The 15,915-nt window shown below is 39.9% G+C and overlaps 1 protein-coding gene across 4 annotated transcripts in view; it reads right to left on the bottom strand.

The window, feature by feature from the left end:
* Positions 1 to 3,825: 3,825 nt before the first annotated feature.
* Positions 3,826 to 15,915, bottom strand: part of si:ch211-1e14.1 (UPF0606 protein KIAA1549) — a 45,451-nt gene continuing 33,361 nt past the window's right edge. The window contains exons 12-22 of one of the 4 annotated variants that reach the window (XM_047822482.1): positions 15,257 to 15,409; positions 13,897 to 14,099; positions 12,299 to 12,408; positions 10,962 to 11,170; positions 9,942 to 10,171; positions 9,722 to 9,860; positions 9,302 to 9,616; positions 8,308 to 8,360; positions 7,474 to 7,616; positions 7,049 to 7,173; positions 3,826 to 6,903 (exon numbers count right to left, since the gene is read on the bottom strand). In XM_047822482.1, coding sequence (XP_047678438.1) covers positions 6,664 to 6,903; positions 7,049 to 7,173; positions 7,474 to 7,616; positions 8,308 to 8,360; positions 9,302 to 9,616; positions 9,722 to 9,860; positions 9,942 to 10,171; positions 10,962 to 11,170; positions 12,299 to 12,408; positions 13,897 to 14,099; positions 15,257 to 15,409 — 1,920 coding nt within the window. In that variant the 3' untranslated portion in view covers positions 3,826 to 6,663. Of the gene's footprint in view, positions 6,904 to 7,048; positions 7,174 to 7,473; positions 7,617 to 8,307; positions 8,361 to 9,301; positions 9,617 to 9,721; positions 9,861 to 9,941; positions 10,172 to 10,961; positions 11,171 to 12,271; positions 12,409 to 13,896; positions 14,100 to 15,256; positions 15,410 to 15,915 lie in introns of all 4 variants that reach the window. The other 3 variants (XM_027161504.2, XM_047822483.1, XM_047822484.1) reach the window with 3 other exon arrangements.

The raw sequence follows: 15,915 nt of genomic DNA, 5'->3' as shown, positions 1-15,915 counted from the left end.
AAACAAGAAAGAGCTTGATAATGAATTCAGTTCATTCTTTAAAATCCACAGGTGCAAATTCAGTAGGGTCGTCTCACTATGGTTCTCTCTTGAGGATCCTGATAAAATATCAAAATGCCAAGATGCCAAATTTTAGCTGACTCTTGACGCTGATAAGGAGAATTCCAAATGCCCGAGGTGAACTAGGTCTTATAATCCTCTTGCTTCATTGGATTTCTTGAAGATCCAACTCCATTATGACTCCTGGTTGGGTTTCACACTTTAGCACCTTTGTGTGAGTGGTAACAGACCTCATCTGCATGGCTGGTAAAGGTTTAAAATAAACAAATGGCATAAATGGTGGACAAAACTGCTTTGCTACTTTTCATTTCTAGCATCTTCCTTCCAGTGTCGCAGTCTGTGAGCTGGATTGGAAGCAGCTTGAGAGTGATCTGTGTAGCATCCAGTTACATGAACAGGTAGTCCCCCTGCCAAGACTGGGCTGTATTGTCCCTCCATTGGTGCAGCTGAGTGACTGTAGGGATGGTGAGGTGTCAGGTTTCTGGGCCACAGTAAGTGATAGCCCCCCATGTAAAGTTTAGCCATACCAGGCAGAAAGATAGTGGCATGGTCTTATCAGAGTCATTGTGTGGCAAACTATAAAGACAAAAGCACTAAGCTGAAAAATAAAACAGGGTCAAGTGATCTTGAGTTACTGAGAGTGAAATATTCATGATGGTAGATAGTGAGAGTGTTAATAGTGTCCTGCTAATTCAACGTAGCTCCTGCTTACTTTATATGGTTAGAGATAATAGGCTGTATCAGTATGTTGATATTTTTTATAGAGCATGGAGTTAAATCAACAGTTTCAGGTTTTGTAAGTCTGAAATATAGATTTATAACCATAACAATCACAGATCAGGAAACACTTTTTCTAGTGTTTGTTCAATGTAAATGTTAGTATTTATTCATCACTACACAATGTACAAATTAGACAGTAGAGAGCTAATGAAACATTGATGAACTCTTTTGTCTGACGATGTAAACAGGACTTCGGTTTCAACTCAAGCGAGAATACATGGACTCACCGTATGCGCACAACAGAAACATGAGCTGCGAGTTGTGAATGTACTCTACTGGATCATGGATGTGAAGAGCACTCTCATGAGGAACATTAGTAGTATTAGCAAACGGGGCAACATATATTGCTAGCACGGTTTAAAATACAGTATCTCACAGAAGTGAGTACACCCCTCACATTTTTGTAAATATTACATATTAGTTTATTATATCTTTTCATGTGACAACACTGAAGAAATGACACTTTGCTACAATGGAAAGTAGTGAGTGTTCAGCTTGTATAACAGTGTAGATTTGCTGTCCCCTCAAAATAACAACACACAGTCTAAACCACTGGGCACAAAAGTGAGTACACTCCTAAGTTAAAATGTCTAAATTGGGCCCAAAGTGTCAATACTTTGTGTGGCCACCATTATTTTCCAGTACTGTCTTAACCCTCTTGAGCATAGAGTTCACCATAGCATCACAGGTTGCCACTGGAGTCCTCTTCCACTCCTCCATGATGACATCACCGAGCTGGTGAATGTTAGAAAACTTGCGCTCCACCACCTTCCTTTTGAAGATGCCCCACAGATGCTCAGTAGGGTTTAGGTCTGGAGACATGCTTGGTCAGTCCATCACCTTTACCCTCTGCTTATTTAGCAAGGCGGTGGTCATTTTGGAGGTGTGTTAGGGGTCATTATCATGTTGGAATACAAGCCCTGCGGCCCAGTCTCCGAAGAGAGGGGATCATGCTTTGCTTCAGTACGGTATGTCACAGTACAAGTTGGCATTCATGGTTCCCTTAATGAACTGTAGCTCCCTAGTGCCGGTAGCACTCATGCAGCCCCAGACCATGACACTCCCACCACCATGCTTGACTGTAGGCAAGACACACTTGTCTTTGTACTCCACACCTGGTTGCCACCACACAAGCTTGACACCATCTGAACCAAAGAAGTTTATCTTGGTCTCATCAATCCACAGGACATGGTTCCAGTAATCCATGTCCTTAGTCTGCTTGTCTTCAGCAAACAATTTGCTGGCTTTCGTGTGCATCATCTTTAGAAGAGGCTTCCTTCTGGGACGACAGCCATGCAGACCAATTTGATGCAGTGTGCAGAGTATGTTCTGAGCACTGACAGGCTGACCCCCAACCCTTCAACATCTGCAGCAACCATACGTCTATTTCCAATACACAACCTCTGGATATGACGCTGACCACGTGTACTCAACTTCTTTGGTCGAGGCGAGGCCTGTTCTGAGTGGAAACTGTGCTGTTAAACCACTGTAATATCTTGGCCACCGTGCTGCAGCTCAGTTTCAGGGTCTTGGCAATCTTCTTATAGCCTATGCCATCTTTACATAGAGCAACAATTCTTTTTTCAGATCCTCAGAAAGTTCTTTGCCATGAGGTGCCATGTTGAACGTCCAGTGACCAGTATGAGAGAGTGAGAGCGATAACACCAAATTTAACACATCTGCTCCCCATTCACTCCTGAGATCTTGTAACACTAATGACCCATGACTCACATGACACTGGGGAGAGAAAATGGCCAATTGGGCCCAATTTGGACATTTTCATTTAGAGGTGGACTCGCTTTTGTAGCCAGCGGTTTAGACATTAATGGCTGTGTGTTGTTATTTTGAGGGGACAGCAAATCTACACTGTTATACAAGCTGTACACTCACTACTTTACATTGTAGCACGGTGTCATTTCTTCAGTGTTGTCACATGAAAAGATATAATAAAATATTTACAAAAATGTGAGGGGTGTACTCACTTCTGTGAGATACTGTATATAAACAGCCAAACTTCCTTAGTTACACTACACATTACTAAGAAAAAGTTGCTAACTACACTAAAGCACTACAATTTTGTTCAGCAACACAAAATATATGCTATAATAGAAAGTTTGCTTTTCTATATGTAACAGCTCATAATAAAATTAAAAAGAGCAATCATGTGAAAAAAATAAATGCTCCATGTATGTCCTTGGATTCAGTTTGTTCCAAAAATTTATTTAGCGAGAATTATTAAAGGGAATATTTATGGATACCCTGTGATGGGTTGGCACTCCGTCCAGGGTGAATCCTGCCTTGAAGCCTGATGATGCCAGAGATGGCACAGGCTCCCCGTGACCCGAGGTAGTTCAGATAAGTGGTAGAAAATGAATGAATGAATATTTATGGAATTAAATAGAATGCTTATTTCATATTTGCTCGTGCTAGCTATTTTCAGTAACGGATCAATGTGTTTTGCAATGTCACATACATTTATCTATTTTGATCATTCATGCTTCACTGCAGGGGGCACAGTATCTCAGCACATTTGTATCTCAGCCTCAGGGTTGTCTGGTGTCCTCCCCAATCCAATGACATGTTGTAGGCTGATTGGAATCTCTAAAATGTTCATAATGTGTGTGTGTGTGTGTGTGTGTGTGTGTGCCCTGTGATTGGTTGGCAGCCGGTCCAGGGTACCCTTGTGCCCAAGCCCAGACTACTAACAACCATGACATACAAACAACTACATTTATGGCATTTGCCAGATGCCTTTTTCAAGATTGACTTACGTTTATCTGATTCACACAATGCTCAACCACTGAGCTTCCAGTTAACGGTTGAACTGATTATGTGAAAATAAGGAAATAGCATGACATGTTCCATGAGAGTGGTGAATATTAATATTAAGCTGGTTATAAGCTAGTTACCTAAAAACAATGCTTATTACAGTATCTGGAACACAGTTTAGTCAAGTAACTCTAATAAAAGTCTCAAATCAACACATTTAAATGAACAAAATTCAATTTTATTTAAATAAGGAAACTTAATTACAGATAAAAAGGGAATTCCATTGAAACAAACAATTCAACAAAAATACAAGGCAGAAAACCAACAAATAAAACAATTCAGAAACAAAACTTTTTTTCATAAACTGACCATTCAAAACAGTACTTAAATAGCGCCACTTTAACACAGGATTTGTACTCTTTTTAAGTTTTCTCCTTTCTTTTTGTTCAAGCACGAAACAGATTCAAATAAGATTTGATGGTTAGTACCACAGAAGGAACTGATCTCAGACTTAACACTGCTGAATAAGGTACTCAACTAATACATGTGTTTCAAATACAACAGAAGGTGAATTGTACAGTCAGTTTATCAATGACGGCATGATGGGGAACAAAAATCATATATAAAGTAAATATACTGTAGTGGAATATACGGCTAGTTTTGCGAAACGTCAGTAGAAAGTTTCAAGAGCTGCATCTGTGAAAGAAAGAAAATTTGTAACACTACTCAAAACTAAAGTGTGGAAATACTCTGGTCCTCAAAAGGTCTGCTTGCATTTTGTTCTACTTGGAATCGATGTTGTTTGACCATGACTTCCAGGAGATGTGTTATTTTATAAAATACTATTCAGCTATTAATAATGCACTAAGTGAAAACTGTGAGCATGATACAGCATCTTCTTGCTCTGAGTTGTCGGTTGAGTTAAAAAAAAAAAGTCATGTAAACATCATAGCAAAAAAGAATTACCAGGAAGAATTGTAAATGTTATAGTGTGTATAGTTGTGAATTAAGATCTTAAATAACACCAAATAAGACATTATAAGAAGTACTGTATCATGTTTCTCTTCTTACATCCTCTTATGGGACATACAAATATGAGGATGCATTAAAGGGGAAGAAAACCCTGTAGTTCTGTTATGCTTTTGGGGGCATTTATTTTTTGCTGCTGTGGTAAGGGTCTACTTGTCCCCTTAAAAGACAGAGTCACCGAAATCAGTTCTTCCACCTGATCACCTGGTGGGAGTGGTCTTTTCCAGGATGACTCCGCCCTCGCCCCATCCACAAAGGCTTACTGAATGGACTGATGAGGATGAAAAAGATGCAAATCGTGTCGTATGGTCAAGTCTTCAGACCTGAAGATTTCCCAACATCTATGGGCGTTATGTGTCTGACAGTGATCAACACCATCACCAAAACACCACTGAGCAAATATCTTCTGAAAGATTGGTGTTAATCTCCCCAGTACAACTCCAGAGACTTGTACAATCAAGCGAAGGTGCACTGATGCTATTACAGTGGCCTGTGTGGCCCGATGTTCTTGTCCATTTGCTACTATGTGAAGAGTTTCATGGCTCATCATTTGAGCATTTGCAATACTGCCAAGACAAAAACACAGTTTTCAAGGCAAGCAATCTTTTCTTTGCAATCATTATCAGGCCTCACGGTGATTTTAGATCAGATCTACTGACGTATTTATGCTGCTGAATAATACGGCATAGATAATGCGGATAAAAGCTGGACGTAAGTTTCGACATCGTGCCTGTAACGTTTTGCAAACTTGACAAGATATTAGTAAAACTATTGTAGTGAAAATGGAAAAATGAGACTATAATATGCATGGTAGAACCATGTGAAATAAAGGCTGTACAGCAAAGCAACGGCAGATCTTATACTCTGCAAAGACTGACTATCTAGACAATACTGTAACAGTGCAGTCCCTCCAGGATTTCACTTAGTGCACGAAAACTACTTGAGTTAGTTAACCAGTTAAAACAGATATGTAATTTTCTATGATAACTGTACTCATCTTTGGAGCACGTGAATCCAATAGGGATTTGGCTGAACGTGTGTTCTGATGACGTCATGCGGCACGTCTCGGTGCGAATCTGCAGAAAACCTGTAGTAAAAATTTTTTTAAAAAATTGCAAGCTCCTTTGCATACTGTGAAATTTACTCCACTTTGTTCACAAAATCCTGAAGGGACTGTTATGTGGGGTTTAAGCATTCAGAAGTCCATGCATATATGCTGAGATTTTGGAATGGGAAAGAAGCTCTTTTTTATGGTTATGTGTGGACAAAAAACAACAACTGAATAATAATGATAAAAAAAAAACAGTAGCACCACAGCAGGATGGAGAAAAGCAGAAGCTTATAAGAAGAAAAAAACTATTACTATTGTTACTACAAATCTAGAAAAAATAGTGCACAGCAAAGCAACAGCTGCTGGTTAAAAATAACAAAGCGCAAACCATATGCTTTTCACTCAATCAAATGCTTTGTGAAAGACTGTGAAAGAGTATTTGCATTATAATGCAAAGGTAGTGAAGAAAATACACAGTACTCCACCAGTTCTGGGAGCAAAAGTCTTAAGGAATGTGTGGTGGTGGTGAGGTTTTGGCTGTTTATCCCAGGCATCGCAAAAAAAAAAACAGTACAACAGTTAATTGCTACCACGAATTCTGGGCTGCCATGACACCTCAGTTAAGTAAGGTAAACGCTTTCAGTGTAAAAACCAATTAAACAGCTACTAAAAAAAGTACCAGTACTGAATTAAAGACAGTGTTGTGTAACAATCGCTATACAGTGCATGTTTGTTCATCTGTGCTAAAAAGGGGTCACAAGGTGGATATTAAAGGGTCTAAGTGATGTCCTTTCACTCAGATATAATACTTAGCACTGACATCAGGTAAAACTTTGGCTGCCAGTGTAGTAGTCATGTCAGAGACAAGTTCCTCATTTTCTAGCACACTTCTTCTTTGGGCTTCCTACTCAAAAACCACTTCCATAGGAAGTACAGTGCAGTATTGCTGGCCGAGTGTCAAGAGGAAGCAGCTCTCAGCTGTGGTAGCCTGCGGGGGCTGCTTGGGTCTGGGAAAGGCGCATCAACTCCTCGCGGATGGCTTTGATGAGCGAGGCAGAGGAATGGCTGGGAGGAATAGACTCCTCGGGAGGAGCAGACGGAGAGAAACCCAGGCCCATTGAGTCCAGGTGGGCAGGGGGGGCAGACGGCTCTCTCATTCCGGTCCTGGGGGTCTGGAACACAGAGACGAGGGGGTAGTCGAAAGAGTTGAGAACCTAGACAATGGAAGCATAAAGACAGCGAGGAAAGAGCGGAAAAGGAAAAAGTCAGCAGGAGAGCAGCTTTCCAGAGAGAACGAATAAGCAGGGAGAGCAAGAAGAAAAAGAGAAAGTGAATACAGAATGGAAAGGTCACACTTACAGGATCTCTGTTCACAGGTCTGAAGTCCTCTTCATGATAAGGCCCCCAGTTTAAGGCACCAGGTTGCCTGCCCTCGTTCACACGACCTGACAAACTCACCTGTGTCATGGGGTGTAGCTGAGCACCTAGACACACACACAAGTGTACAAGATTGTACCAGTATAACAAAATTGTAAGATATTCTCATCTGACTGGCCTAAAGGCTCATTAACTGTGTGTGATTTAAATATGCACGTCACAAATAAAATCATGAATCTTGTAATAAGTGCTAATGAAATGATGATGGAATGTTTTAATTGTGATCAGACACTTGACACATGAATTTTTGGGAACAGATTATTAAGAACAGAGATAAACAACTTCTTGGGTTTCATTTCCCAACATGCCATACCTTCCAGGTCCTACGTTCTATGAGTTGCATGTACCTGTAGTGCCCCCTACTGGCCGAGGCCTGGCAGAAGAGGGCGGCTCATCAATATAGCCCCCTCTGCTGTTGTAGAGTCCCTCCGATTGCAGTTGCTCTCCACCAACACCTTCCCCTTGAGGGTAAACACATCCCAAACCCGGCCTGCAACGGTCATATGTAAGCATCAGTGAGTGCAGAATGTCTGTGTACGATGTGTATGTATAACACTGGAGTCCAGCTGTAGATAGAGCGCTCAATTCTGGCACACGTGTGTCAACTCAGAAAGCTCTAATAATAAGTATATTATGTTATGACTATTAAGCTCTGCAGTGTTGTAGTGCTTAAGAACTGAAGCTGATCAAAAGCTGATCATCTTCTAAATCATGCAGTTAATTAGCCACAATTATGAGGACCGCTCCTGTACCACCCCTGCCTCCAACTCTCTCCTGGGCCTGGAGAACCTCTGTTCTCCCTCCAGAACCCGACCCTACCACTGCTGTTTAAGTCTGATGACTAGCTTTAACTATAATAAACCTGCTGCCGTTTACATTCTCGTCTACATAATAAAATGCCAAGCCAAAACAAATGCTTTTATCTGCAGGAACTTAATCTCGCAAAGGAGATGCTCATAAAAATATAATGTTTGATCGTAGAACTTCACAGCCAGAACTGAATATTGATCATTTGGGTATTTAAAATGTTACAACTGATCCAAACATTTAACAGATATTCCTTTTCATTTCAACATAAAACCTACACAGACACACACACACACACACACACACACACACACACACACACACACACACACACACACACACACACACACAGAGTGTTTAATGGTTTAGCTCACCTGTGCATTAAGCCTTGTACTGTTGTAGGTGACAGGCCTAAATCAGAATATCTCTGAAAATAAAGACACATTTACACAATTAGACATTTTAAATATACAAACTTTTATCCACTTATAGCAAGAAGTGAGATGTGATTGGCTGCAACATAACATTTAAAGAGAAGGAGATCAACAGGAAGGTGACTTGGCTGCTCCACCTCAGATTTCTGCCATTTCCCTTCACACTGGCTAGACTAATCGACTCCTGGTGGGTTTGTGCTCTAGATTAGCGGCAATCTGTTAGGTTTGGAAATACTAACTGTAAGTCATCCCACATGTATATGGCGTGAACATTTTGTTTTTATACACGAAATAAAAGGCTGTGTGAAGGAGCCGTTCTGATCACGTGACCTCATTTGCCAGCAGTTACTCAGCTTTAGTCATTTACACTCGACTTGCACAGAGCTGTTAAAAAACAGGACGTGATAAAGATCAAGCGTTAACCTAATTCAAATAAAAGCACTGCTAGCACTCCTTTCACTACAGAGGATAATTTATTACTACTATTATTTACTGCAGTTTCAGACTGAAATCAGCCTGAAGCCAAAGGAATACTAATCCAACTTGTAATTTCCCCTCCGCCGTCCAGCAAAAGCCACAGAAAACACGCCCTCAATTTCAACTCCTCAATTTCAAGTTTCTCAAGTGACAGCAAATGAAGACAGCAAATGTAAAGTAACCCTTCTGTACTCTTATATTCATTTCTAAGAATATTGGCTTTTGATGGATTAAAATACACACACAACAACTGGCTAAATCTACACTTACCCTCTAATCGTTGCTTTGAGAAGGTAAGAATCAACATTAAAAAGTTTTTGCTCACATAACTAAAGTTACACTGCTCAGTGCTGACCGCTGTTTTAATCTTGGCAAAAAAACAAAAAAACAAACAAAAAAAAACAGGATATCTTTTTGTTGCTCATTTTGTTTTTTCACAGCAAAATTTATATCTTACACCGGAGAAAGGGCTGAGCACAGGGTACGTAGGCCCGCAGGGTCGTGGGCCACGTGATGGAGGGCTGGAAAGAGCTGTGTGTTCACTCCTGACCCCCAGCCCAGGAAGCGTGATGCCCGCATTGGAGGCCTGTGAAGTGGGGGACACCAGGGCAAAAGCATCATCAAGCAGCGAGTGCATTTGCTGCCGGGCCTCCTCTATAGAGGGCTGAGGGGGCAGGTAGGGTGGAGGCGCTCCTGGGGGCGACATTGAGCTCAGAAAGACGTCATCAGTCGGGGATGGACTTTGTGCTTCAGGACCCTGATCAGGATCCGACTGCAAAGGAAATGGAAATAAAAATAAAAAACGTGTGCAAAAATATAAGTGAATTCAGAATGAATGGTTTATATGATTGTCAGCATCATTAACCAGTGCTCATACCACATATGCTACATTGTTGACTCCTGGGTATTTCTTGTATGTGCCGTCACTCTCATTGGTGATAAGTCTGTCTCTGTCTGCGTCCACCAGATCTCCGTTCATCTGCTGCTTCTTTCTCTGCTTAGGAGAACGCTTTTCTCTGCCACGAACACACACAGTGAATGAGTCAAGTTGTATTGAATGAAGTAAACAAATAAAACACATCCTTCCTCTTCCAAACCTTTTCTTTGGCTCAGTGTAGAGCGGAGGTACACGGCTATCCGCGTCCAGGATCTTATCAATCTGCATTTGAGCCTTCTGGTATATGCGGTCCTGCTCTTTGGCATCCCCCAGGCTGTCCATGAGATCATCCATGGCAGGGAAGTCATAGTGGCCCTTCCTCTTAGCCCTGAGACGGATCTTATTGCGATGGTGCTCAATCTCAGACTTTTGCCTTAAAGCAACCTGGATCTGTATAGGGAATAAATCCAGGAAACAGCGAGCGAGAGCAAGAGAGAGAGCAAGAGAGAGAGAGAGAGAGAGAGAGAGAGAGAGAGAGAGAGAGAGAGAGAGAGAGAGAGAGAGAGAGAGAGAACTGTAAGTGTTCACAATTCTGGCCAAGTTACCTGTTGTGTAATGTTATGAGTTTTACTAGGCAAAACATTTCTGCCCTACAGAAAAGGAGCAGCTTGGAAGAAGAAGGATGTTATTTACAAAACGTTTCCCTCAGCACATAAACATACAGCCCAAAAAAAATTATATAGATTAAATTTGATTTCATTAAAAATAAAAAAATATATTAAGGTTCACATTTCTTGTCATTCTGAGTTATATTTATTTGATTGATTTATGGAAATTAGTTCTGATAAGAGTCTTGATTTAAACTGATCCAGGTACATTACAGTGTTCAGATAAACAGTCACATTTTGCTAATTTTTCAGATGACAGTAAGTCGTATAGAGTCGTAAAGCTCAAAGAGATTCTGTGTGCCATTACGTCAAATGAATTTGGTTTGAATGATGGGATTTACAGAACTGTATTCATTCAAAACCTCTTGGTGAAATCCATTACAAGTTAGTATTATTGTAGAAGCTATTTCAATATTAGACACTAAACATACAATTTCTTGACCGATAGATTCTAGGGGAAGTTTGCCCAGACTTGTTTGTTGCCCATGTTATCATTTAAGAATGAAGAAATAGTTCTGAAATACTTCACAGAGGGTTACAAACTGGTGGAAGTGTAATTTTAAGGTATCTACCTCCTTGTTCATCTTGGTGTTGTCGGCAGTCTTGGTGTCGACTGTAGGGCAGGGTAAGGGCAGAGCTGGCATGGGCTGCATGGCAATCAGCTGGATCTTATTGGAGAAGCGCTTGTTGGCGCCGTCTGCTGAGCGGGACATCCGGTCCACATGCTCAAAAATGGAGGCTGATGATACCTGATCGTCTGCACCGCTCGGTGGAGGAGGACCTACAGAAAGCAAAGCGTTATTCTGATGCTGTTACACAATTTACTATGTGTTCACACTGATTTTCCATCATTCTGAAATACTACTTGAGCACTGAGGTATAGATATTGGAATATAAACCATTTAGTATGTTATTTTGTGTCTTATCTTTCCAGTACAGCAAGGGGGCAGTGTTTGCTGTCATTTCATGTGCAATAACTTTCATTCATAGTATACCATTTGGTAACCTGGTAAATAGGCTGAAGGTTGATTCATAATGACGAATGATCAGTTAGGAGAAAGAGATATCAGTTTGCAGGGTTCATGATCTAAAATCACTCTAGAAGGAATAAATAAGGTTTCTAGTTCTATAAGTACAACTGCATGCCTTAAATAGATTTTCAGAAAAAAAGATCAGTCAGTGAAATAAAACAGATTATTAAAGAAGACTAGCAAAGGATGCATTTCAAGATGGGAAAATCACATTAGCTCTACAGAATACACCAGAGATTCCCTTACCAATCTTATTTCTCCCTGAGAGCCACAACAAATGAAAGAGTGTAAGAGTGAGATACAAAAACTGCCTTGTTATGTCTTTAGTTTGTGAATATTAATAAAAAAAAGTACTAAATAAACCACAGACTTTCATTACACAACTCATTCCTGATAAAGATTTGGAGGTGTGTAAGAATGACTACAAGTGTAAGAACTAAGAGGCTGATTTGGTCAGATTTCGGGGATTAGCAGACGCTGGAGAGCTTGATCAGCTCATTCCTCAACACTGAGCCTGGATTAACTAGCACTGGCTGACTGGAAAAGGGAGTGAAGTGGGGTGGGGTGGATTGGGGGATGGAGACATGCGACATGACATGGTTCAAGCAAGAACTCGTGAGAGATTAAAATCTTCCCCTTTTAAGCATCCTTTAAATACAGACCAAAGAAAAGTAAGACCCATTTCCCACAATGTCACTTTGACTATATTTCTTTTTTAAAGCTCTCTTTTTTCTTTCCTCCCTTTGTGTCTTCATTCAGCCACAAATCATCCTATTTAACCACATATACATATATCATCATTACTCTTTTATAGCACTACAGCAGCGTGAGACGTGGAACAGTTATCTTGCCGTTTAATCCAATAGGGGCCATCTTACGAGGTTGCTTGGGATCACTGGACAGTCCGGTTTGTCTCGTGTTCGCCTTCGGAGAGTCCCTTTCACTGAATGGCTCGCTTCCCAGAGAATCGCCATCGGAAGGAGAGATCCTTATAAAACATAACCCACAGCAAAGCATTCATTTATATTCACAGCACGGACAGAATAACCTTTAATAGAGATTCATAATGCCTTCAAAATGTGAACTGAGTATAATCTTAAAGTGGCTGCTAGACTCATGAGCACTGAATTTCTGCCAAATGATTAATTGGAAAACGTATAATTGTGATGAATAATTGCATTTGATTTCATGCCAAATGTATTAATATAAGCGTAAAGATTTTGACATTAACCAACACTGATCATAAGAGTTCAGTTTTACATAATAATAATAATAATAATAATAATAATAATAATAATAATAATAATAATAATAATAATAATAATAATAATTAAGAAGAAGAAGAAGAAGAAGAAGAATAGCTGGACAATAAATATACTTTTACAATAAAAGCTACGAAAAATAAATCCATAAGTAAATAAGGATCAAACAATATTAGTCACAAGTCTTAATAAATAGTGTTAAAATTACACTAATATTATTGTGTTTGATCAGGAAACATCTTATAGAACAATGACTACACTAAACTGAACTGTATCCAGAAAATAACTACATATATTTATTCATACTGACACATGATTGTTGATTTTAACAATGAATTAAAACCTGATTAAGCAATTATGTAGTAATTGTGACAGACCAAGTAGCTGCACTGACTAACAAAATGACAAATGATTCCTAATTTTCTAATTTAGTGAAAAATGATTCCAAATTCTCTTTATTAAAAGCAAACGCTTCAGAGTAATTCATCGTTTATCGTTCCTTTTCTTGCATAATAAAACAATACTGCATTAATCACAGTGCTGATTGCGTCAGCTTGCGTCTATTTGACATACAGCACAATGTGGGCCAAATGTCTTAAAAGGTGTGTGAAGATAGTGACACATTTCTCATACAGCTTCAGCGCTCCATCAGTTAGATATAGTAAGACATATCTATTAGACGAGATATTGCTGAATCCAATGCCAATCAGATTCACATGTAATCAATTAGGCCTGTCTGGGCAACTCTGGAAGCTTAAGATTCATTATTTAATTACAATTTGCACCATCATTTGATATTTGAAAATACATCAAATAAAATATAGCAAAATGTCAGTGTTATGTATTAATTTGGTCAAATCGTTCCAGTCGGAGAATTTTGATTTCATTCTACATGATGTGAATAAGGTTTGTCAGTCATCTGTGATTTTCAATGTCAGATGATCTGTGCAGTAAGTGAACAGACCTAGTCCCTTGCCTCATGCCATTACTCTGATACACGAGCTATCGATCTGTGGGTAAGATAGAAAACGCTTTTAAAAACCTTTATTGATTTACGGAAACCTCACTATTGACGGAAGCTCTTTCTTCAAATTGATGAACACGTGTTATTTTAACATGAGGATCGTCCCTGACGAAGACGTTCATAGAAAACGATGTACATGATCGTCCTACAGACCATGTTCACTAACTACAGCATGTCTGAAGTAGCTTACTGTCCCCTCCTGTGCTGGCTGTTATGGGAGGCCTTGGTTGAGGAGCCTTTAGATTTGGGTGTGGAGGCTTCTGTGTTCTCGTTGGCGCTCGGCTCTTTAGCTGGAGCTGGTAGTGGTTCCTGGATCACTCTGAGGTCATCTTTACTGTGCTGGCCCAGGTGCAGCTTGGCAAAGTCAAATCCCTTCACACTGGGAGTCTGCAGCTGGAGTGAGGGAGTGTGGGAAAGAGGGAGGGAGGAATTATTGTGCATGGATGGAAATACCAGATAAGTGCAGAGTCGTAAAGGTGGAGTGAAAGAGACTAAGAGAAAGAAACAAAAGCTTGAGACAAAATCTAGTTAGGATCTGATCTAAGTGGTTGTTGCAAGGCTGCAAACCTTGACTGCAGAATTACACACTCAAGCTGAGCCTGAAAAATAAAGCAGAATAGTGTTGTAAAGAATGAGTACTGGCTAGAGGCAGAACAGACAGACAGGCAGTAAAGAATAGAGTGAGCTGGTCTGTCACCTTGCCTATCTGCAGCTGGATAAAGAACCAGACGAGCACAACAAGCATGGGTCTTAACGTTGCGGCTTAATGTCAACAACACGTTATCTCTAGAGACAGACAGAATATACAAAACCCATCCATAACAAAAGGGGAAAGTCTAATGTTTACATAAGAAAAACTGAAATTCTTTTGTTTATATAATATAAACAAAAGAATTATATACGTATATATATACACATAGTCACTGACTAGCTATCTTTACAAAGATGTGCTAACCTGTAAATTCCCTGGGGATAAGTACAGTTTTCCATTTTGAGTGTAACTAAGGCTGTTTATAAATAGGACCAAGCCTGAATACAATTAAAAATGTCTCTTCCACATCTCTACCACGTCGTGTCTGGAAATGGGACCGAATCTAGGACGTGTAGAATGCTCTAATGAACAGGGATTAACAAAGAAGCATTTATACACATCTGGTGTTCTGAGTAATTTTCCAATTTCTGCTTATCAAATTTCTGACAAGGGCTTGCCAGCTACAGGGCACACAGCTCGCACTGACTGCAACAGCTTTGTGAATTACAGCTCTTGTACCTTTTCCTTCATTTATTTTGGCTCGTCCTTCTTTACCTCTTCTTCCTCCTCCTCCTCATATTCTCTTACAGTCTCTTGTTTCTTACTGCTTGTGACAGTAGAGATAGGTTTCTAATGTGGAATTTGGGGGAAAAACTGGCACAAGGTTTTTTTCAGTACTAGACACTCAGGATAACTAAAAGATACCTACAGGAAGACAAACAACATTCTGTTATCTACGGGGAATAAATTTTCAAAAAAAAAACCAAACAAACAAAAAACCTCCTCAGCTACTATCTACCTCCTCCTCTTCTTTCGCATTTTCCTCCTCTTCCTCTTCTTCTTCCTCCTCCTCCTCTTCCTCGCTACTCTCTACCACTAATGGCTTTTTACTCTTGACTGGGGTCATTAACCTCTGGAGTGACGGCATGGATTTCTGTATTGAAGTGGTGGACTGGATGGGGATTTAAAGTGAAAATAAGGTGAAGAAGAGATAAAAATGGTAGTTAAAAAAAAAGGAAATGAGGTCAAAAGCTGAGCGGTAATAAGGCAAAGAAATGGAAACTAGTGGCAATGACAAAAAACCCAACACAATCTGAGGTCAACCTTAAAACATTAAGTAGGATTTTATATAATGAATAAGAAGTGACAAAATTTTTGACTTGGGAGGTCAAAATGAAGTCTATCAGCTGTGTGATTGTTACCTAATATTCACTAGCAAGCAACAAAACTGTTCATGTTCACATATTGTATGGGTGCATGATGTCAGTGCAGTGGATTGTGACAAAGTGACAAGAGATACATACATAGAAAAGGATTATATGATATATAAATATTCGATGAAGGAGCTTTCGGCCATCATCCAAAGATGCCACGATTAGCTAGTGCTCACAGATGCCGCTGATTAGCTAGTATTACTCTGAACGAAAGGGGAGACGGAGTATGCCACCCTTCTCAGAG

The sequence above is a fragment of the Tachysurus fulvidraco genome, chromosome 13 (genome assembly GCF_022655615.1).
Source record: "Tachysurus fulvidraco isolate hzauxx_2018 chromosome 13, HZAU_PFXX_2.0, whole genome shotgun sequence".
Classification (NCBI taxonomy): Eukaryota; Metazoa; Chordata; class Actinopteri; order Siluriformes; family Bagridae; genus Tachysurus; species Tachysurus fulvidraco.
Note: the sequence above shows the minus strand (reverse complement) of the source record. Positions and strands in the feature narration are given on the sequence as shown.